The sequence below is a fragment of the Erythranthe guttata genome, chromosome 2 (assembly GCF_056151865.1).
Source record: "Erythranthe guttata isolate IM_541 chromosome 2, IM_541, whole genome shotgun sequence".
NCBI classification, from domain to species: Eukaryota; Viridiplantae; Streptophyta; class Magnoliopsida; order Lamiales; family Phrymaceae; genus Erythranthe; species Erythranthe guttata.
In genome coordinates, this window is record NC_142534.1 from 9,559,177 (window position 1) to 9,583,989 (window position 24,813).

Sequence of the window (24,813 nt, forward strand, 5' to 3'; positions counted from 1 at the left end):
ATTTTAAATAATTTTAATGCCAGCTTGATAATATAATTAAATATTAATTTCTAATATATTTAATATGTGTTTCTTGATGTTTCAGGTATCACACATGAGGAATTTGATATAAAAGTTGCGAGATTGAATAGAATTGCATTTTATACAAAATAATATATACTTGCAAAAACATTGATGCAAAATCAGAATTAGGCTGTGATTAGTGTTAGCATTAGAATTATGATTATAATTAATATTCTTTGAATTAGTATTAATATTAATACTAGGATTAGGATTCGGATTAATATGGTATTATAATTAACATTAATTAATATTATGATTATGATATGATTATGATTGTGATTAATATTAGTAATTGAATTATAATTAAGATTATGATTATTGGTTAGTACTACAATTAGTGACATGTATTAGTATTATGATTATGATTAGCATTAGGATTAGGATTATGGTTAGAATTCTAAATAGAATTAACATTAGCATTAGCATTAGTATTATTAGTAGTAAAATTATTAGAATTATAATTAATGTTAGAAATAGGTTTAGGATTAGAATTATGATTAGGATTAGAATCATGATTAGTGTTATGAATATGATTAGGAATAGGATAAGGATTTGGATAATATTAGTATTACAATAATAACCAGCATAAGCATATTCAGATTAATATTAACATTAAAATTAGTATTAGCATTAAAATATGTACATTAGCATTAACATTAACAATATTAACATATTAGTTTTAGAAATAATATTAATATTAGTATTAGTATTAGTATTAGTATTAGTATTAGTATTAGTATTAGTATTAGTATTAGTATTAGTATTAGTATTAGTATTAGTATTAGTATTAGTATTAGTATTAGTATTAGTATTAGTATTAGTATTAGTAATAGTATTATTAATAGTATTAGTAATAATTTTTGTATTAGTATTAACATTAGTATTAATATCCGTGTTAATATTAGTTTTAGTATTAGTATTAATATTAATATTAACATTAATATTAGTCCAAATATCAGTATAAGGGGGTCGTGTAAGACAAATAATCATCTGGGAGATTTTGGTAATTACCGATAAGTGGGGGTGCTTTCCGTAGTTTAGCCTAAGTTCATGAGGATTTTCGTAATTTATCCTATTAACAACGATTAACGTTCTTTTCACGTCTTAACGTTTGCTTATACCCTTATATTATTTTAAATAATTTTAATGCCAGCTTGATAATATATATAATTAAATATTAATTTCTAATATATTTAATACGTGTTTCTTGATGTTTCTAATATATTTAATATTAGTGTTAATATTAGTTTTAGTATATATTAGTATTAATATTAGTATTAATATTAATATTAATATTAGTCTAAATATCAGTATCAATATCAATATCAGTATCGGTATCATTATCGGTATCGTCATTAGTATCTGCATCAGTATCGGTATCGGCATCAATATCGGTATCGGTATCGGTATCGGTATCTGTATCGGTATCGGTATTGGTATCGGTATCGGTATCGGTATCGGTATCGGTAACAATATCAGTATCAGTATCAGTATCAGTATCAGTATCAGTATCAGTATCAGTATCAGTATCATTATGAGTATCAGTATCATTATCAGTATCAGTATTAGTATCAGTATCAGCATCAGTATCAGTTCCAGTTTCAGTATTCATATCCGTATCAGTATTAATATTTGCATCATATCAATATTTGTATCAATATCAGTATGAGTATGAGTATCAGTATCAGTATCAATATCAATATATGTATCAGTATCGATATTAGTATCACTATCAGTATCAGTATTAGTATTAGTATTAATATTAATATCAATATTAAAATCAATATTCGTATTAATATGATTGTGATGATCTGTATGAGTATGAGTATCAGTATTAATATGAGTATCAATATTAGTATTAGTATTACTATGAGTAAATGTATAAGTATCGGTATTAGTATCAGTATCAATATCAATATAAGTATTAGAATTAGTATTAGTATTAATATTAATATTGCTATGAGTATCAATATTAGTGTCAATATCATTATCAGTATTAATATAATATTACTAAGAGTATCAGTATGAGTATAAGTATTAATATCAGTATCAGAATTATTATTGTTATTAGTATCAATATTAGTCTTAGTATTAGTATTTCTATCAGTATTAATATTAGTATCAATACCACTATTAGTATCACTATAAGTATCAGTATTATTATTAGTATTAGTATCAGTATTAGTCTTATTCTTCGTATTAGTATTAGTATTAGTATCAATATAACTATCATTATCAATGTAAGTATCATTATTATTATCATTATTAGTATCAATATTAGTATTATTCTTAGTATTTGTATTCGTATCAATATGAATATTATTATTAGTATTAGTATTATTATTAGTATTAGTATTAGTATTGGTATGAGTATGAGTATGAGTATTATTATTAGTATTAGTATTAGTATTAGTATTAGTATTAGTATTAGTATTAGCATTAGTATTAGTATTAGTATTAGTATTAGTATTAGTATTAGTATTAGTATTAATATTAGTATTAGTATTAGTATTAGTATTAGTATTAGTATTAATATTAGAATTAATATTAGTATCAGTATTATTATTCGTATTTGTCAGTAATGGTATCAGTACTGGTATCAGAGTATCAGTATTATTATTCGTATTTGTCAGTAATGGTATCAGTACTGGTATCAGAGTATCAGTATTAGTATCAGAGTATTAGTATTAGTATCAGTATTGATATGAGTATTGGTATCATTATTGCTATTAGTATTAGTATCATTATTGGTGGTGGCGTATACATCTTATCTCTTTTGCAATATTTATAAATTGTGTTGTTGTTTGAGTAATGTGCATCACTAATTGAGTGTTGTTAGTGATAAACTTGCACTGTATCTGAATATCTCTGTTGTATTTGTTGTTAAGTTAGTTATTTTGTAGAAAATTCACATAGTGTAGCAGATTGCATTCCATGAAATAGAGGTATACCATATGTTTTAAATGATTTCACTTCATCTTCATATCGTGTTTTGCGCGTTTCAAGTATTCTTCTTGGTAATATTTAATTGCATTTCATATGTTACAACTCTGAATGAAGAGATAATTTTTTTTTATTTCCTTTCATTTTGTTTTACATTAATTGATGTTGTTATAAATAGATAGTCGTTTACATATTATTTAGTTTATTTTTTTTTAAACTGACCTCCGTGCAACGCACGGGTGAAGTACTAGTTGTGTTGTAAAGTGGTATATGTGTGAATCTGTATATATTGATTATCTATTTTATATATTTTTTTTTGTAGGAATTGAACAATAGACCTTTGTCCAGAGATTAGGCGATGCAGTTTTGGTACCAGCTGGCTGCCCGTACCAAGCTAGAAACTTAAAGGTTTGAGTGTTTGACTCCTATACAACTTCGTGAACGACGACTTCAATTATTTTCAGTCGAATGTAAATTTTTTGCTGTGAATTTTGCAATTAATATTTGTGCGCGTGTTCCATCTTGCAGTCGTGTACGAGTATGTCCATCGACTTTGTTTCAGCTGAAAGCGTCGGTCAGTGCATCCGCCTATCAACGGAGTATTGACGTCTCCCAAAGAATCATAGTTGTAAGGAAGACAAGCTGCAAGTATGTCAAAAATATGATTGTCTTGTCAATAAACAAAATCAAAGATATATAATGAATAAAATTTGTCTGCTTGTAAGAAAACAAAGATTGTGGACGACATCTAACGGCTCGTAATGAAACAGGTGAAGGGATTGATTCTCAGTGCTGTCTGCCAAGCTGTGCAGTACTTGGACAAGATTGATGCGTAAGTCAATATATACATATATAGGCTTTTTAAACATATGTCTTTGATACGATGTTAATTCATTTTATTTTGTTCTTTCCGAGTATGACGTTAAGAAGTCCATTTGCACCCCCCTTTGAGCATGGGAATGTACGCCAAAATCCAGCTCAGCAAGGGGAGAGACCTAGTATTCTACAAATGAGGAGGGAGTTGGAGAGGATGAAACTGGCTCTCGAAACGAAAGGCCACCATTTTCAACCTTATATGAAAGAGTATCTCTTAAAAGAGATTACACTCCTCATTAATAAAATAATCTCCAGTGCTGGCTCTTTTTCATCTTAGTTACACCATTTTCAACGGTTAGCCTGAATAATATTTTGACATTTTCATCTGTGGAACTATAATTTATAATTTTGTGCCATACTTTTGTCCGATTTCATGAATTTCGAATTCGAGTTGGTTTTGGCATGATGCAGGCTAATGATTCTGTTTTTTTGATTTAGTATTAAGTTTCGGAAAAGGCCAATTGATATTTCTGTTTGCTAATGTTATGTTTGCCGAATGCACATGCCTGTTAGCAGTGGATATCGGGTTTAGGTGCTCATGAGAAATTCACAAAATGTAGTAAGGTACTATCAAACCCGTCCGGTATATTTTATATCTTTCCAAAATGTATATTGTTGCCAGCTAAGATTGGTCAACGCTGATACGTTAGATGAGCTGGCGTGACGTGGCTGGATAAGGCACAATTTATTGCGAATCGCTGCATTGGCTGCCGGCCTCATCACGGTAGATTTTCTCACCATTATATAATACTCGTTTTCTCTTCCCCCATTCATTCCCATATCTCGCATCTCTCTATTCCTCTTTCAGTTTTCTTCTCATCATTTTCTCACACATATTTGTAAGTTTTTTATTTAGTTTTCTAATGATGACCCCACCCCCCCCCCACCCCCCCACCCCCTACCCAGTTGTATTCAACATTTAATTTTCCATCTTCCAACTATTTTATCAAATTGATGATTTTTGATTTATTCTGGTTCAAAATCAGATGCATTTCGTTTAATGAGATACGCAATTTATTTTGTTTTTGTTTTTGATTTTGTACTTTCCGATCTTTCATCCCCCTCCCGAGTTGATTAACTTAGCCATTTATTTCTGGCAATATTTATTTCTCTGGATATTCTTGAAAACATGACAACTTTTACTTTGGATTAGAAAGAGTACTCAAATAGGTCATATATTTTTGTCATTTCGATTTGCAGATTAGTTTTCTACGACTAACTTTTGACTTTTGTGTCCTAGCTATCTTGCTCCTCTTTCTGATGACCCGTTTTTTTTATTTTTTTCTTATTGTGAAGTTACCAATGAAGGAAAATTCAGATGAAGCGGCCCAGTCTGAAGGTAAATTTCGTAATTACAATCCTGGCACTTCTCTACTATGATTTATCCGTCAATCGAAAAAATTGTAATGTGAAATATGTGATTGGTTATGACACCTTTGCTCGTTTTACGCTCTATTGTTTGTTGGATTATTTACAAATTAACTTTCTAAAAATAAAGATGTTCTTCGTATAGCTTAAATCATCAATTAAGGTTTTATTTATTGTAATCGTTTCTTGACGTGAAGATCTTTATGTGCACTCTTAATGTTTTATTGCAATTTTAATTCATGAATATATATGTTGTTTCTACCCTTTTTATCGGCTACGTATCATTTCTTATTCCAGGGGAAATACGTATACCTAGTCTTGCAGAAGTGAAGAGCGAATTGGAGAGGATGAAATTAATTCTCAAAACAAAAGGCCACCTTATTGACCCTCATATGAAAGCCTATCTTTTGCAAGAGATTTTGCGCCTCCTTCCGCCGCCGAGTCTTCTACATCTCAGTGACAGCATATGTACCGATGCGTTAACGTTTTTCATACTTTAATTTTGAGCAATATTCTTTTTTTTTTTGGTTTCGTTTTTTGTGAGTTTGGCGAATCAGCTTGACATGAGTGAACTGTTTGTTTTTTATTATAAAATATATCTTTAATTTCGTAGCAAGATATTGTGTTAGTTGTAGTAGTTTCATTTTCTCCTACATTGTAATTCATACCATAATTCAATTTTCTTAATAATATAAAACGGATGAGTATCAATGTTTTAAAAATCGGACCGGACATTGACGGGAACAAGCTACTGGATCATGGTTGGACCGATTTAACCGGTTTTTTCATTTTTTATACACATCTTTTAGTATACAAAACATATTTTTTTCACACATTAACTCATTACTCATTTTTCATGGTTGGACCGACTTATTTTTATTTTACACACATAACATATCAACAAACACATATGACACCGAATCATAGTAAAAAGACATCGTTTTGGCCATTTTATTTGTTTATTTTTATTAAGAAAAAACAATTTTAGGAAGAAAAAAAAACCCCGTTTCACTCGGGTTTTGATATTACATTTCAACCTGTCAAACTGGACCAGACAAGACAATGATTCGCGATTTAATCGGTTGAACCAGCCGGTCCAGTCCAGTTCAAAACACTGAGTATAATACAATTTGATAAACTTCCAAACCATCACGCAACTGCAGCTGCTTATGCAGTGCCATTTTATTTGATCTTTTCTAGTACATAGTTTCTGTAACAATAAAATAAAAAATAATGTATCTTATTTTAATTATTTTGATATTTTCTTATATTAGGTTTGGAGTATTTTTTTTTAAGAAAATTAAATCACGCGACAAATTAGAAAGTAGGAGAGTGACATGATTTATTATGTATTCTTTAACTTAACGACGAGCTAGTACCAACTCTCATTATAATATTAGTCTAAAATTTATATAGCGAACAATGGTAGTAGTTGTGCTAAAATTCAAAATACAATTAAACCTCCATAAATTTATACAGTCGGGACTAGGGGAATTCTATTGATTTAGCGAATTATTAAATTATCGAGTTAATAATTTAACACATTTTCACTGAGTAGGGACCGAGAGAAACTATTCTTTAATCGAGGTTATTAATTTATCGAGGTTCTACTGTAATGATGAATATTGGAATAAATTGGGTTTCAAGAGTGATTCAAATAGCAATCGAAGTCTCTTGGTATAATTACAGTTTTGGTCCCCCAAGTTTGCACGTTTTTACTGTGGTCCCCCATTTACCGCCGTCAACAAAATACACACTAATGTTGTCACATTTTAACAGATTTAGTCCCTCCGTCTGTTTGACCGTTAAGTAGTAAAGGTCAACGGTTGAATTTGGGGTTTTTCTTTGAGAAAATTGCATAAGACCCCTGTATTCTTTCAAAATATTCTAAAAACCTCTAAAATTTTATACAACCATAATTTAACCCCTATTTCATCAATTAACCAATGACCCCGATTTTTCAAAATTTGATAATCCGGCGTTGACTTTCTTTTTAACTCGGTTGACTCTTTTGCCAATTGATCTTTTTTTCCCGCTGTTCACCGATATTGAATGTCGGCTTAACAACGTTGACATTTTTTTTTCTTGATTTTTATTTTATTTTTATTTAAATTGTTGAGTAATGGAAAAATATAATTGAAAAAAAATCAAAGTAGATAATCGGCGAGAAAATATTATCATACAAAAAAAATCAAAATAAAGAAAAAAAAGGAAAAAAGTCAATGCATCTCAATGACGGAAAAAATTTAAGACAAAAAAAGAGATAAAAATTAACGGCCGGTGTTAGCCCAAATACCGTTGTACTAGAGTGGTTATCTCATTTCAAATTACTCCGCACATGCCTAATTCATCTTCTTCATATTTTCTTGGGAATAAATTTGGGATGCACTAGCGGTTCCACGAAGAAAAAATTGAGGGGAAGAAATTATAGATTTTAGAATTTTTTTAAATTGTATTTAGGCCCTAGAATTTAAGATAAAAACTGTGTTAAAAGTTTGTAATTTTAATATTACAATACTAGATATTAATATAGTATTATTATTGTGTTATACATAATTGTGTTAATCGGAAAAAAAGTCAAAGAAAAAAGTTCGTAAAACATCAAGAAAAATAAAAAAAGTCAACATTGTTAACCAGGAATACAATGTCGGTGAACGGCGAAAATCAATATTAAATAAAAAAGTCAATGCATAAAAAAAAAGTAAAAAAAAAATCAACGGCGTTCAACGGTCAGCGGTAATGGTGGTAAAAATCGGGGTCGTTTGTCAAAAGTGATTAAATGATGAAATTGGGGTTAAATTAGGGTTGAATAAAATGTTAGGGGATTTTACAATATTTTAAAAGAATGCAGGGGTCTGAGTGCAATTTTTATTTGTGAAAAATCCCAAATTTAGCCCTAATTCAACAGTTGACCGTTACTTATTAACGCTTAAACAGACAGAAGGACTATATGTGTTAAAATGTGACAACATTAGTGTGTATTTTGTTGACGGCGGTAAATGGAGGATCAAAAGTGAAAAACGTGCAAACTTGGTGGACCAAAACTGTAATTATCCCAAGTCTCTTCCATGGTGTGATTTGATGATTTGTTTTTGGCAACAAATATATGCAAGACGGAAATTAATAAGTGCAAGACCTTACTTCATGCAAGATCAAAATATAAATAAACTTACTAAGATCAAGACTGGAAATTACAAATATATCCCCAATATTAATTTAAATATTATTAATTCAAATAAGGCTAATTGCTATTGCAAGACAAAAAAAAAAAAAACAAAAAAAAAAAGGAATAAAAAAAAGGAAAAAAAACGAGGGAAAGCACTCTCCCAACAAAACCCCAACATCTTCTTCTTCACACTCATTTTACACACTTTTTTCCATAAAAAAATCTTCCATATTCTCCAAAACCCTCAAATCTTACTAAAACTTGAAAAGAAGGACATTATGGATACACAAGACATAAATATGGAGGATTCTAAGGTCGAAGAACACAAAGAGGTAAGAAATATTGTACTTTGTGATCGTTTTTCTCGTTTTTCGCACCTCATTTCACGTACAAAAAATTCGACGTGTACAGGTCGAAATATGCTCCGAATATCGACACACTAGTGTCAAAAATTTCAACATAAATCGACACTTTTGTACTGTTGATTTTTATTGAATTTTTCGACATTCTGGTGTCGATATTCGGTGCATATTTCGACACTAATGTGTCGATATTCGGAGCATATTTCGACCTGTACACGTCGAATTTTTTGTACATGAAATGAGGTGCGAAAAACGAGAAAACGATTAACGGCGACGACGGGGATATTTCTAGTGCTTGTTGACTGCAACGGCGACGGGGGGGGGGGGGGGGGGGGGGGGGGGGGGGGGGGGGTGGTGGTGGACTTCAACGGCGACGGGGCGACGGCTAAGGGCGGCGGCGAGTGCTGCAATTGAATTTTTTTGGTTTTCTTCCCTTCTTCCCTCCTCCTCGTTTTTCAATTCTCGTTTTTCAATTTGCTTTTTCTTTCTTTTTTTTATTAATTTTTCTTTTTTAAATTGGTCTTGCAAAAGTAAATTAATAAAAGAATGTTTATTTTGTTTGTATTTTATTAAGGTTATTATAGTCTTTTTATACTTAATTTGATAAAAAAAATTCATTTGGTCTTGCCCTAAGTAAAATTGTAATTGCAAATAGTCGCTGCCTTTGTTTTTAGGTTTTTCAACTTGAAAAAAATAATAATAGGGTTTAACTGCAACAATTCTTAGTTAGAGGGGTTAAAGTCATATTAATGCTTAGTTAGAATAGTTGAAATTATATTGATGCTTAATTTGAGGGGTTGAAGTGATATATAATGCTTACTTTAGGGTTTAAACTTTAATTTATTTAGCAAATGATCATCAAATAAAAAAGCCCTTTTCCGACGATCAGTTGTAAATTGTAATCTCTCCACTCTCCAGATTAAACCCCATTAGGTGGCAGTTGCAATGTCCATGCCCACCGTCGCCGCCGCCGCCGTCACCGTCACCGGCCGTTATCCCTCGCCGTATTCTTTCTCGGCGCACGGTAATTCGAGGATGACTACTGTTTTGGTTAATGTGCTCCGGCTATGCTTGCCGCCGTGGTTATGGTGGTGGGAGATATATGAAGTAAATTGGATGTGGAAATTCTTCATCGGATGGCTATTTCGAGATTGTAAGCCATTAAATTTACTGTTTTGGTGAATTATATGAAAATGCAATTGCCTTTAATTTCTCTGCCTTTTTTTGATAGTAAAATTTCGAGTACTTTGGTCGAATTAATTGGGGAACCTCATACCTAATTGAACTCTTGGGAAATTCATATTTGCAGTGGCTTTTTTTTTTCTTTCGTTTCCCTGTGAATTATTATATCAATGTATAAGTATAAGTGATTATATGATAATACCGTAATTTTTTCAACTGTTACAATTGCTATTGTCATATATTAATTTTTACGTTTATCGAACAATGTCTTTAGGTTGTATGCCTTACAATCTTGTCTGCGTGGCTAGCCTGCTTCTGTCATACTGGTTACGTTTATAGAACAATTGCTGCTCCTTGTTTAGAACTCATATTATCTATAGGAAATGGTTCCTGCTAATTTTACTTCTCATTGTTTGAAGGAATATGGGGCATGATCGAGACCTGGTGAGAGATGTATTTTCAGTATCAGGTAATATTTTAATCTGGATATTGAAGCCTAGTCTTGGTGCTTATTGAGTTTATATTTTTGGAATATGGGGCATGATCGAAAAGTGCTTCATCTGATAACATTTATATGAAAGAGTATATATCGCATAAATGACTGCGTGGGTAAATGCTTTTATTGGCGGGGTTTCCCACAAATAAATTTTACCCTACCCTCCCTACTCCCTATTCCCATTCTACTTTCTCACACATTCTCTGCATCTCTCAATCCCTCGTTCAATTTTCGATCTCCATCTCCTCATTTTCTCTTATCAAAGGTTCAAACTCAGAGGAAAAGTTGTTGAAACTCCAATAATTGAAATGGTCAGGATATGCATTTTATAGAAGAAGATATTCATAAAATGTTAGTTGTACTGTTGGCTTGAAATGAGAAGAAATGCTTTATATTCTTCTACCTATATTATTGAAATAGAGATCCTTTCCATGTATCATATATAATACATTCATTTTATTGTCACGTCTCATATTATTGGCTAGTTTTCGTTCTCTTAAGTTCGTTTTTTTTTAATTCATTACATTTTTATTTGCTATGCAGAATCTAAATAGAGAATAATGGTGTTGGCTAAGAGCGATCAAGACTGAGATGAAATGCCAAAATACCAAAGAGCAATCAGTTTTCAGCATTACCAAAGTAAGTTTGGTACAATTTACTAGTGGTTCGGGTTTTGTTAATGAAATGCCAAAGAAAAATCTCTATATTTTTTTACAGAATATTCTATTCTACCTATTCTGGAGGAATTTATGAACCAAACCTAATTGTTTGGTTTTAGTATTAAGTTTAGCAAAATGCAAACTGATATTTCTGTTTGCTAATGTTGGATTTTATGAATGGACAGGCCTATTAGCAGTGGATATTGGGCTTAGATACTCTTTCAGAACTCCAAGAAATGGTTAATGAAGAGTCCACAAAACATAGTAAGGTAATGTCAAACCCTTCCAGTATATTTTGCAAAATCGTATACTCGCTAAATTTGGTTAATGCTAATACGTTAAATGAGCTGGCATGTTGGTGGATGGATAAGGCACAATTTATTGCGTATCGCTGCATTGACTGTCGGTCTTATTACGGCAGATTTTCTCACCACTATATAACACTCGTTTTCCCTGCCCCCATTCATTCGCATATCGCCATCTCTCTATTTTCCTTTCATTTTTTTACTTTTCTTGTCACCATTTTCTCAGATTTAAGGATTTTTCTTTATCTTTGGTTGAAAATGATGAGATTTGTGTTCGATATCTTTTAGTTTTTAATTTAGTTTTCGATTGCGCTTTTTTTTTTCTTTCTTTCTTATTCTTCGTTGGTCTCCACCTTATCTCCTTAACTGTATTAGACATTCAGTTTTCTATCTTCAAACCATTTTCTGGATTGAAGGCTTTTGATTTATTTCTGGATGAAAATCAGATGACACATCTGATTGGACATAATTAATTTTATTTTATTTTTGTTTTTGACTTTTATATTTTCATTATGCTTGGTTTACTCATCCATTTCTTTCTGTTCAATTTTCATTATTTCTCTGGAAATTCTTGAAAACATGGCAGCTCTTACTATGGATTTGGGTGAAATCATCTATATACCAGTTTGATTGGAAAACTAGTTTTTTCGAATTCAAACTGCCTAAAGAGTCCTATGCTCTGCATGATCCACCCCTCAGTAGTGAATCTCAAATTTTTGTTTTTGCGAAATTAGATATACAAAAGTGAGAACTAAGGGTTCCTATGTTATATGTTAATATCTTCGTCTTTCGGTGTGACAAACGCAAATAAACTCAAACAACTGTCCTCAGCGTCACATGTGTGGTAAAGATATAGTTGTTGGATACATCAAATGCAGTTTGAAGGATTATTGCGTTCTCAGCATCACTAAGTTGTGAATAATTTTGTTGTTGAAGATACTTTTTCATTTCAGTGTTTCAGTTTTATGTTAAGCTACTAAAATTACATCTTTTGCATCTGGAAATTCTTTGACTGGAACCAATCTTGTGACGTAGGCGTCCAAATTGTCATAGTCGAAGAATTTCTAGGACACAAAAGATTTTAGTAGTGTCTAACAACTGAGCATTGAAGTATAAAATGTCTCCAACAACAAAAGTTCTCAACATTTAATAATGCATGAAACGGGATAGTTCTTTTTATTGCATTTGGTGCATCATAAAACTATTTCTTCATCATTCTTGTGGCATTGATGACAATTGTTTGAGTCACTCTATCATACTCGAAGACAAAAATGTTAACATAAAAATCTGTAGTTCTCATCTTTGAATATCTTTTTTTGTGAAGAAGTTGGAGAGAGAATATCTTGTTTTTATGAGACGTGTTATTGCACTTTCAGTTCTCATTAGTACCCTAATCGATGTTGCTATTAGAGACTTTCTGATTTTAGTAAATTCTTTGGTTGAAATTCTGATTTTAGGATGCTATCGTTACTTTCTAACTTGTTGCCATCTAGGCTTCCATCTTGTTTAGAACGTAAAAACTTCTGTTAAAATTTTAGTTAGAAGCTTCTTTCATTATACTGACAACGCACTTGGATAGATGCACGCAGAAAGCATATACTATCACATTCTTCCGTTGGTCTCTAGTTATTGCATCGAGAAGAATTCAACTACATATATCTGACTTTCAAAGTTATTAGTGTTAGAAAAGTGTTCATATTTCAAATATTACTGAGAAATGAGTATATGTATGATGTGAATTACTTACTGAGTTACTTTGCGTTTTCTGTTCTGACAAAATAATATTTTCTCCTGCACTATAACATTAATCTGTTTCACTTCGAAGCAACACTAAATTTAGAGCACCTCACACGCGGTATCACATAAATATTTCTGCACCATTAAACAGTGATACATCTAAAAATCTTCACGATTTGCTTAATATTGTAAAAAGATCTTCCTGATTGAGTATTTAAGGATGAAGGGTTTTTGCAGAGAGACCCGTCCGATGTGGTAATATTTGTAATTTTAATGATTGTTTACGGTGTTACGTGGTCAATAAAGTATGTATTAACCAAAGTGATCCAAGGGTGTCTTAAGTTTGCATTATAGTGAAAAATGCATTTGGAAGAATCTTTTTTGTACACACACACACAAAATAAAATTGACACAATACAGTTATAAAAGATATGCAAATGCTATGCAAATGAGAAATTTATAGTGGAGAAAGATAATTTTGTATGAAGCACCAATTCTGGATGTTTTGACAACGAATGATGTACTATCAAATTGAATACGTCCTCGTTTGGTTGTTACAATGAGGTGACCAAGATAAGATTATTTTAATTTTATTAGGGTCCAATTGTATAAATGCACCAATTAATCTATAAGAGAAGGGCACAATTTTTTTCTTTTCAATTTTTTTAGATGCTCCCAAAAATTATTGAATTAACTAAATATGAAATAAGATATAATTAGTCATGATTTATCTTGTTAACCAACAAAGCCAAAACATTTTTGAGAGCGATTTTTTTTTTTCCTCCTGAGAGACTTTGATAATCGCTTGATGTAAATATTCATTATTGAACATAATTAATTATGGTATTGAAGAAAGTTGATTTCCTCAATTTGTGTTATGTATTTGTTGACACTTTTTATGCGTCGTGGTAATAAAATAGTTGAAATTCCAAAAACTAAAAGCTTTAGATTTCTATCATTTGTATGGCTTGTGCACAAGGAAGAATGAATATGGTCAGGATATGCATCTTGAAAAATATAGCTTATAGTCGAGAATGGAAAATAAGAACTTTCATTTTCAGGATATTTTATGTTATAGTATTTGGTGATAGATTTATTAGAGGAATATTTGGTCAATGAGCTTACATTTGTTTTTATGTATTGGATGCTTAGCTAGTTTGTCCGGAAATCCGTATTGAAGTGTTGAACCACACAGCGCTGTTTTAAGCAGTAGTGTACTTTAGTTGCATAATGCTCTTACTCAAAAATAATCTCCTAATTGGTAGAAGCAGCTTATATTACATAAAACTTTTCTGATTAGCTAACTTTATTTTTCAGCTTCAAGATTTCATGAGAAAGAAAAATGGGAAACTAACTCTTGGTACACTGGACATCGTGGTTGCATCTTTTTTCTTCTTCGCTTTTTCGGGTTTAAAAGAATAATTGAAATAATTTTAAGTTTTTAACGTATAGGGATTACTCACGATTAAATGAAAATGCGCCAGTAGTAAATCTATAGTTGCAAAAAATTTGCTCATAAGTTGTTTGATCTTAATCTGGTATGGGGGCTACAAAAGTTTGGGTTGAGCTCCAAAGTTATATGCATCTAATCAAAACAACATCAAATATCTATATTAACCTTTTATTGCACTGTATAACTTGGCACTTCTTTAGCTTATTGAGCAGAAATCAAGCTAAACTTGATAAATAGGCTGACTAATATGATATCAAAATTTACCATTCCTAGAAAAATTATGCTGAAATGATCTACTTAGCAGTTGGGTAGATGTGTACGGTTTGGTAAATCGACCGAACCAAAACCAAAGCCTTAGTTTGTACCGAATACTGAACTGCTATCCTGTTTGATATTCGTTTTCCATATTTCACAGTTTTGGTTCGGTGCTGATACTTTTGGTTTAAGTTTATGCAACTGAACTGTGCTTTTCTTTTTTCTTTTTTTTTAATCAATTTCTGGTCAATCTCCTTCCTGGCTTCCGTTCTCAACTTTTATTTATTTATTTATTATTTTCTTTTTCTTTTTTTCTTCAAAGGAGGAGCCGTTCTCAACTGTTTGATATGATTGCAGAAGAGATTTTTTCCATGTATGGATTCATTCCTGGTATTGTCATATGCCTTATATTAGCTAGTTTTAGTTCTTTTCTTCCACCAAAGAAAATGCAAGTTAATAAGTTTAAAAGATTCTTTTTTTTTTTAATTCATTTGAAATTTTACATGTAAGCCATTTGGAAGAGCAATCAAGATTGAGATGAAATTTTTGAAATTTCCAACGAGCAATCAATACCAAGAATGGCAATCGGTTTTCAGCATTGCCGAAATATGTTTAGTGTAACTTCATTTGTCTGCAATTCAGTTTTCCCTGGATCTTTACGAATTTACCAAGCCAAACCAAATTTTTTGGTTTTGGGTATTAAGTGTTGCAAAATGCAAAATGATATTTCTGTTTTCTAATTTTGGGTTTGCTGAATGCACAGGCCTATTAGCATTAGCAGTGGATATTGGGTTTCGATAAGAAGTCCAAGAAATGGCTCGTAGAAGTTAAAAAACGTAGTAAGGTACTGTCAAGCCCATCCAATATATTTTGTTTCCGTATATTGCTGCCAACTAAGAATTGTTAATGCTAATACGGCAAATGAGTTAGTGAGTTGGTGGATGGATAAGTCAGAATTTATTGCAATTGACTGTCGACCGTATAACGGCAGATTTTCTCACCATTATATAACACGCATTCTCCGTGCGCCAATTCATCCACCATAACTCCATTTCTCTATTCCTCTTTTCAGTTTTCTTCTCGTCATTTTTTTCAGATTTAAGGCTTTGCTTGATTTTTTGGTTGAAAATCAGATGAGATTTGTGTTTATATCTGTAATCTGTAAGTTTTTTTATTTCATTTTGTTTTTGAATGATGCCTACATTTGTTTCTTATTCTTGTTACACCCCCCTCCCCGCCTCCCTAGCTGCATTCAACTTTCATTTTTCCACCGTGTAATCATTTTCTCGGATTCAAGGATTTTGATCTATTTCTGGTTCAAAAAACAAAGGACATATCTGATTTGACATACATCATTTTTTTTTAATTTTGTAATTTTCGATTTTTCATTCCCTGTCGCCTAGTTGTTTCCGTCCATTTCTTTTTGTCCAGTTTTCATTCATTTCTACTTTGAATTAATGATAGATCTCATCTCGATTTGAAGATTAGTTTTCTAGGACAAGTTTTTGTGTCATAGTTATGTTGCTTCTCTTTCTGATGATTTTTTTTTCCTTGTATGTAGAGTTATCAATGAAGAAATATCCTCTGCCGGAAATATGCAGAGGAACGAGCTCAAGTTTAAGGTAAATTTCGTGAAAGTCAATTATGACAGATCTCTTAGAACCAAAGATTGATAAACAGAGAACAACATGGATCTGTTGTTGTTTTTCAAAAAAAACAATATCTAGTCTTCAGTCACAAAATGATTTAGTAAATAAACTTATCTTAGTTAACTTAATCAACAGATCTTAATTAACTTAATCAACAGATCTTACATTAGATACCCTTGTGAAATGGAAGGAAGCTATCTATACTTATTTTTGAGAGGGTTATATCCGGAACTGTAGATCTCTTATAATTTCACTCTCGTAAAGTAAGATATTCAAAAAGTGAGGACAATGAGTTCCTATGTTAACATGTTTGTCTTTGGGTATGACGGAGGAAAAGAAGTGACTCAAACAACTGTCATCAATGCCACAATAAGGACAAAGAAAATGTCCTACAGATTCGGCGACGCAGTTTTCGTACCAGCTGGCTGCCCTCACCAGGCTAGAAACCTAAAGGTTTGAATGTCTGGCTTGTATACAACCAACGACTTCAATTAGTTTCAGTCGAATGTAAATTTTTCGCTGTGAATTTTGCAATTAACTTTTGTGTACGATGTTCCATCTTGCAGTCGTGCACAAGTATGTCTGTCGACTTTGTTTCAGCAGAAAGTGTCGGTGAGTGGATCCGCCTGTCAACGGAATATCGGTCGTCTCCCTCACAATCATAGTTCTAAGGAAGACAAATTGCAGGTATGTAAAATAATATGATTGTCTTGTCAATAACTAAAATCGGAGATATATATAATGAATCGGAGACATCTAACGGCTCGTAATAAAACAGGTTAAGGGATTGGTTCTCAGCGCTGTACTTGGACAAGATTGATGCGTAAGTCATATATGCTTGTTAAACATATGTCTTTGATACGATACGATGTTAATTCATTTTATTTTATTACTTACCAGTATTACGTTAAGAAGTCCATTTGTACCACCCCCTTTTGAGCATGGGAACGTACGCCAGAATCCAGCTCAGCAAGGGGAGAAACCTAGTCTTTCACAAATGAGGAGGGAGTTGGAGCGGATGAACTCGGCTCTCGAAACGAAAGGCCACCTTTTTCAACCCCATATGAAAGACTATCTCTTAAAAGAGATTCCGCTCCTCACTGACAAAATAAGCTTCAATATGCTCTTTCAGATATGGTACATTTGCACCCTCTATACGCATCGGAATGTACATCGGAATCCTGCGCTGATGAAAAAGAATGTGTTGGCAGGTGATTAAGTTTATTCTTGAAAGAATGTGTAGCTAGAAACTATGGAGAACCTCTGGCTGCTGTTATATTTATATATACTTCATTACTGTTTAACATGATTTTTGGGTAATTGGTCGAATATGTTGGTGAGTATTTGTTGATTATTGTTTTTATTTACTATATATATATTTTTTGGTTATTGTGATAATAATGCCCTAAATGTGCCAACTGCTGCAATTTCTGTTGCCGTACATTAATTTTTATCTCCCAAGAAACTCCATGGTCGTAGGTTATGGAAAGGCGTGTTACGTTGTTTGACTTACAATCTTGCATGCGTGGCTATCCTGCTTCTCTCTGTTGTATTAGCTACTATAGGATTAGCATCAATTATTGTTACTCCTTTACTATACGTTGTTTTGTAAAAAAAATCAAATGTTTTTCGACCAAAAAACCGAAAAAATTATGACATCTTATTGGTAACTTGATGGTCCCTACTAATTTTTATTCTTATTGTTTGAAGGAATATGGGGCATGATCGAGAGTTGGCGAGAGATGTATTTTCAGAATCAGGTAATAATTTAATTTGGATGTTGAAGAGTAGCCTTAGTGCTCTTTTAAGTGTCAAATAATCGGAAAGTGCTTCATCTGAGAACATTTATATGAAAAACGAAATGTCGCAGATATGAATGCGTGACTTAGTTATTCAAGACTAACGGATATGTTAATAAAGCTATTAGTTATTATATGTCTTCAGTTAACTTGTTCAAGTATTGATCAAATATATTATACACAATTGCAAGTGATATTACTCTTCGATATGTTCAAACATCTCAAAAGAACTTTGGTTTTAGGAAAAGAAATCGTGCCGGATATTTGGAAGATAAAACAATCGGGAATGAGGTTTTTAGCATCACTCCTTGAGTTTTTGCTTTTTTCATACCTAGGTAAACTAAATTAATGGCTCAAGGAAGTTCACAATAGACTGTATGGTACATTTCATATCTCGCCAAATGTCATTTTGCTGACAGCTATGGTTGGTGTAACTGCTAATATGTAAAATTAGCTGGCATCGTCACTGGATATGAAGCAATTTATTAGGGGTCGATACAATCAATGCTGACCTTATCGGATTTACTAGCGGAGTTTCCCACAAATAAATTTTACCCTCCCCTCCCTACTCCCATTCTTCTATCTCGCCCATTCTCTCCACCTCTGTATCCCTTGTTCAATTTTCCATCTTCATCTCCTCATTTTCTCAAATTAAAAACTTCTGTTTTGTGTGTGGTTCAGAATCAGAAGAGTTTGTGATCTGATTTAGGTGATTTTATATTACATTTTCTTGTTTTTCCCTTTTTTTTTCTTAAACTTGATGAACTGAGTTTGCTATCTAATTTCCATCACTTTCTTGTTACATTTCATGACACGATATCTTCTATTTTAGATTAAAAAAGAACATGTGTTTGTCATCTTGATTTTGAAGATTAGATTTTAGGATTAGTTTTCTTACTCCTCCTTGCTGATTATTTTATCGTTTATGTTGTAGAAACTAAGGCTATGTTTGGTAAGATTTTGCACTTTCGTTTCCATCTTATATTTTGGAGAAAGATGTTTTGGGAGAAGAATTTGAAAATAAATAAAGTGTGTTTGTGTTTTGAGAAAAGACAATTATGCTGTAATCAATCAAATCATGTCTGAAAAGTGTTGGGAAAATGTATTTTGTAAGAAGAATTTGAAGGATAAAATGATTTTAATTTTTATTTTAGTGAAGAATTTTTTACTCAAATTGTGTTTGATTGAAAGAGAGAAGAAGTATTTGAATTTTTTTTGGAGAAAGTCTTTGAAAATATTGTAGAAAGATAATTTTATTTTTGTGAAAGAGTGAAAAAAAAATTGAAAATGGTAACAAACATAGCCTAACAATTTTGAAAAAAAAAAATCTTCTATAAATAAGGTTGGTTTAATCACTGCATGTATTCTTACTTAATAATTAAAAATTAAAATAATTGATAATTAGTGTGGTGCAATCCTTATGAAGAAACCAATAACCACTATTATATACTTTATGTTTTTTTCCTTAACCTTTATCTCCCACTTTTTTTTTTTTTTTTTGTGTGGTAGAATTTAGAGGACAAAAAATCATTAGTCGGCATAGGTTACGTGAACATATTAATTTTTTTATTTTAATGGTTGAAATATTTATTAATAGATTCTGGTGAACTAGTTACTACTTACTAGGACCAGTTTTATTGTCAGTGAGCATAAGTAGTAAGTAGCAATAATTTAAAATAGATATTTTTTCTTAAAATGTCCTTCAGGAATCCTAATTTGAGATTTTTTTCCTGGGCCCTCCATTTTACAGGCATGGTAAGTAAAAACGTTTTTGGATAGTGAGAAGGAAAATGATTTACATATTTATGTGAATCAGCATAAGATTGCAATAGTCAGTATTATATTGCAGTAATATGTATAAGTATGCAATAGTCAACATTATATTGCAGTGAGCAGTATCGGATTACACTAATCAACACAATTTTCCTTTTTTGCTGGTAAGACATCCTTATTTCATTTTCCCTGGAACAATTATGCATACATTTTGCCATTGCAGTTAAGAGAACTTGGTGCTCTGACTGAGAAAACAATTGAAAACCAAGATTTATCAAGGCAATTAATTTTCGGGGAGTTAAAATGATGCCATTGAAAAGTTCAAATGGAGAAACATCTTCTGCTGGAAATATGCAAATGAACGGACACAACTTAAAGGTAAATTAATAATGTTAATTGTAGCAGATCTATCGAACAAAACAATGAGAAACAGAAAATAACATGTTGCCTTCCTAGTATTATGTATATCAGTTGAGATTTAAATTTCTATAAGATTTGATATAAGTATATAGGTTGCAGAATTCAGTTATCCATGCAATTGTCTTCTATCAACTACTTTTTAGAAGTAAATAATCAAATTGCATTTTGTGTTTGTCTTTTCAATGAGACCCCATGTGTAAATACCAAGTTAGAAAAACCCCTTTTCAGACTATTCGTAGTGAAATTGCTTTGACTAAATACATTTATTTGTAAGTGTGGATTCTTCGATTTTGTGATGTTGGTCTTGAATTATTTAGTTTTCAATCATGAAGTGATTTAATGTAAATAAATGTATCTTTGTTATTTTAATCAATAGATCTAAACATTAGATATCCAGTGGACATGAATATATATATATATATATATATATATATATATATATATATATATATATATATATATATATATATATAATTTAAGAGTAAAAGCATACAAATGTTTGGATGATCTGTCATAATTTCATAATATTCGAAGGTGTCTAAATATTGTTCTGAAATAACTTGATGGCGGCAGAAAACAATGATATGTCACCACAATTAAAGTTAAGATCCTAAAGAAGATTATATCCAGAACTGTAGATCTCATCTAATTCATTCCATTGCCAACTTTTCATAAAGTACTATATTAAAAATCGAGGATATACTCTATGTTAATATGTTTTTCTTTGGATGTGGCAGAGGAAAAGCATCGACTCGACCAATTGCCATCAATGTCATAGAAATGACAAAGAAAAAGTCGTGCGATGCACCAAGTGCAAGCATAGGGGTTATTGTATTCTCTGTATCAATAAATGGTGAGAAATTTTGTTGGTTGATATATTATTTGCTGCTCTTATGTTGGTACTTGGTATATCTTACATGGTGGTTTGTTTTTTGTGATATGGATAAATGTCATTTAAGTCATACTGATTAATTTTGAGTTTTACCGCCGCAAAGTAGGATGGTATATTTATTATCTTCTCTTTGGAATAAACCTACTACTCATTTAGTCATTTATGAATGAATTTTTGCTTAAACATGTTTCAAAGTAAGGGCTTCCCTTGGTTCTACACTAACATTATTCCTGCATTTTCTTCATTATATATATATATATATATATATATATATATATATATATATATATATTTGTTTTTTTTTTATCGTCGATGCTCGTGCATATAGATTTACTATATCTCTGTTGTAATCACAGGTACAGAGGGCTGCAAGAGGCTGACTTTGCTGAAGCATGCGCAGGCTGTCGCAAAATTTGCAACTGTACAGCTTGCATACATCCTGATCTGGAGAATAAAGTTAGTATTAAGGTTCTTCTCTTGATTTTATATTAATATAGTATTTTATATGTTTTCTAATTAAGTCTCTTGTTCTTGCATGTTAGGACTTGTTCATACCAGACTTGCAGCTTGACATCAACAAAAAGGTCCAGTACTCAAAATATATTATTAGAGTACTTCTTCCTTCTTTTAGGAAGTTTGTTGTTGAGCAGAACATAGAAAGAGAAGAAGAGGCAAGAATTCAAGGTTACTTTAACTTTTGTCAGGAGGTTTTAACGTTCACCTGTATTACACTTTTTGTTTTAGGTGTGCCTTTGTTTGTGTTACTAAACACTCTGGAAACAGTACGAATATCTAAATATTATGTTCTTATCCATCACCACTGCTCACGGCCATTATCCTGCCAAACATGTATATTGAATTGTTTATTCAACAAATATAATAAATAGAAAAGGATTTTATATGTTAACAGTTTCCGTTAATGTTATGTGCTACTCCATTTCAGTGATTTATGATTTTGAGGTATTAGTGAGACGTACCTGGAGATAAACATAATTGATAGAACTTTTGATTTTCCCTAGCCGATGTAGTTTTATTTGATTAATTATAATATATATTTTGGTTGGGCAGGTGTTTCAGTTGCGGGACTACAGCTTCCGAAAGCCAACTTTATCCACGGCGATAAAGTCAAATGGTGGATACTTTTAACCTATGTCGTTTTCTTGATAAATGTTTGCTCCAGTATGCAAAATGTTGATAATTATAACTTGTGCTGTGCAGTGACAACTGTAAGACTGCAATATTCGATATCCACAGAAGTTGTCTAAACTGTATGTACAAGCTCTGTGTAACTTGTTGCCGAGAGATAAGGAATGGCTTCCAATGGGGAAATGATAAATATCACGTTCATCATGGGGGTCGTACTTTTACAAGCAATGACAGATTTTCTGCAGCAGCCTGTTGTTCTATGGACCACACGAGTTTTACTTCTGAATGGAAGCTGATAGACAGAGGTACCATAGTTTGTCCACCTGAAGTTATGGGGGGATGTGCTCATGGGAATCTGGTGTTAAAGTCCACATATCCAGATAACTGGGTATCGGAACTGCTAATTAAAGCAGAGTCCGTCGATCTCGAGGTGGGGGAAGTTTCCGAAGAAGCATGCTCATGTTCAGGGAGTGCAGTCCGTAATTTCCGTTGTTCCACAGTTGTGGGCGTTGACCAAAAGCACTTCCAACGGCACCTATATAAAGGTGAGCCTGTGATAGTCCCTGACGTGCTCAGCAGGACGACTGGGTTGAGTTGGGAGCCATTAGTCATGTGGCGTGGTTGCCGCAAATCTAGAAGGACTAATGACGCTCGCATTCTGGAATTCAACGTAACGAATTGCGTAAATTGGTGCAAGGTATGCCGACTTCTCTATTATGTTTTACTCTATCAATCAAAAAGTTTTTATTTGGAATTTTGTGATTGGATGACTCTCACGTTCACTTATTTTTACATTCTTTTGTTTATTATAATATTAACAAATGAATTTTCTAATAAATCATGTTGTTCTTCGTATACCCCCCTCCCCCCCCTTTTTTTTTTCTCTCAATCATGATCTTATTTCTTGTAATTGATTCTAGGTTGTATTCTATATGTTCTTGAGCATTCACTTGCTGCAAATGGCTGCAGTATTCTATTGGTCCATGTAATCTTTCAAGAAAAGAACCAAGTAACAGAAATACTAATCGTTTATTTTCCTTAGTTTAATTGTGTCAACCTTCAAAAAACAAAACTTTAGTTCGGTTAATAAGTGTCTAACACGAATTTGGATAGGAGAAAGCAAAGATCTGACGGTTCTTCGTACTCGATATGTTTTCTTAAATAGAGATGTTTTGATAGATTTGCTCTTGATGTTTTTTTTTGCATTTAATTGTAATGATTTGATTTTGGGACTATGACACGCAGGAAACTATAAACATGCACCAATTTTTCAACGGGTATTCTGAAGGCCTCTTGGACAGTGAAGGCCGGCCCAAAATTTTGAAGTTGGAGGATTGGCCTCCAACTGAATCCTTTCAAGAACGGCTGCCTCGGCATTTCGTGGAGTTCATTAGATGCTTGCCTTTCAAGCTATACACACATCAAGCTGGCTACCTCAACATGCCAGCGAAAACACCTAAAAAGTCGTTGAAGCCGGATTTGGGTCCAAAAATATGCTTTGCTTATGGAGTCAATGAGGACCTTGGCTTCTGTTCTGCAACCAAGCTTCAGTATGCTCTTTCAGATATGGTACATTTTTTCTTTATATCTATCTTTATTAACTTGAATATTTATGAGAATACATGAACTGCTTTAAATCATTTCCGATTAGTCTGCCAATTGCATCGATAGAAGCAGTACATCTCCCAAAGAATATTCTTATGAAGTCGTGGGTATTTATATCTATTCAATGCAGTCCTAATTCTTCTTTCTTGCATTTAATATGTTAATCTTAATTGTTGACTCATTATACGAGTTTATAATATGATGATTGAACTTATTAACTCCTAATACTATTCTAATACATAATTAACTTCTTAAGAAAGTGATCTTAAATTATAGGAATTTTGAGTTTCTAAAATATCGTTAAGACCGTACTAAATAGAAAATACGGATTAAGACTATAAAGTATAAATCACGTATTATTATCTTTTATAAGAATTATGTTGAAAGTGGTTTGTTAGTAGAAAGAGTAATCTCTCAATACTTCAAGTTTCATATTTGAAGCGAGTCAAAATGGGTGAGGGTATTTTCTATAAATAGTAAATAGTATATACATGTGGTAAATAAGAGGATATTATAGATCCGAGCCATAGAATTTATCAAATTCTCATACAAGGTAATCAATGTAATACAATGATTTTGTTGCATCTAGGTATCGAGTAGGAACAACTTGTTCGTAACGTAGTTGTTTTTAACTTTAGCCAAGGATCTTGCTTCTAGATTGCAT

At 32.0% G+C, this 24,813-nt stretch overlaps 1 protein-coding gene and 2 long non-coding RNA genes across 22 annotated transcripts in view; all 3 read left to right on the top strand.

Annotated features, from left to right (window-relative positions):
- Window positions 1-3,327: 3,327 nt before the first annotated feature.
- LOC148772282 (uncharacterized) lies at window positions 3,328-4,082 on the top strand. The gene is made up of 3 exons (XR_016035011.1): window positions 3,328-3,414; window positions 3,535-3,838; window positions 3,922-4,082. It is a non-coding gene; the product is annotated as an uncharacterized LOC148772282 (long non-coding RNA).
- A 769-nt stretch (window positions 4,083-4,851) lies between these two features.
- Window positions 4,852-5,866, top strand: LOC148772283 (uncharacterized). The gene is made up of 2 exons (XR_016035014.1): window positions 4,852-5,221; window positions 5,548-5,866. It is a non-coding gene; the product is annotated as an uncharacterized LOC148772283 (long non-coding RNA).
- Window positions 5,867-9,620: 3,754 nt separating this feature from the next.
- The window catches only part of LOC105976363 (lysine-specific demethylase JMJ29-like), a 37,358-nt gene continuing 22,165 nt past the window's right edge, over window positions 9,621-24,813 (top strand). For 4 of the 20 annotated variants that reach the window (XM_088827034.1, XM_088827055.1, XM_088827019.1 and 1 more), the window contains exons 1-18: window positions 9,638-9,931; window positions 10,380-10,429; window positions 11,000-11,095; window positions 11,301-11,384; window positions 15,188-15,238; window positions 15,629-15,709; window positions 16,427-16,967; window positions 17,081-17,201; window positions 17,293-17,337; window positions 17,415-17,725; window positions 18,225-18,274; window positions 20,310-20,464; window positions 21,244-21,359; window positions 21,755-21,854; window positions 21,941-22,082; window positions 22,467-22,530; window positions 22,617-23,241; window positions 23,790-24,113. In XM_088827034.1, coding sequence (XP_088683160.1) covers window positions 20,390-20,464; window positions 21,244-21,359; window positions 21,755-21,854; window positions 21,941-22,082; window positions 22,467-22,530; window positions 22,617-23,241; window positions 23,790-24,113 — 1,446 coding nt within the window. In that variant the 5' untranslated portion in view covers window positions 9,638-9,931; window positions 10,380-10,429; window positions 11,000-11,095; ... (7 more) ...; window positions 18,225-18,274; window positions 20,310-20,389. The other 16 variants (XM_088827023.1, XM_088826985.1, XM_088827026.1 and 13 more) reach the window with 12 other exon arrangements.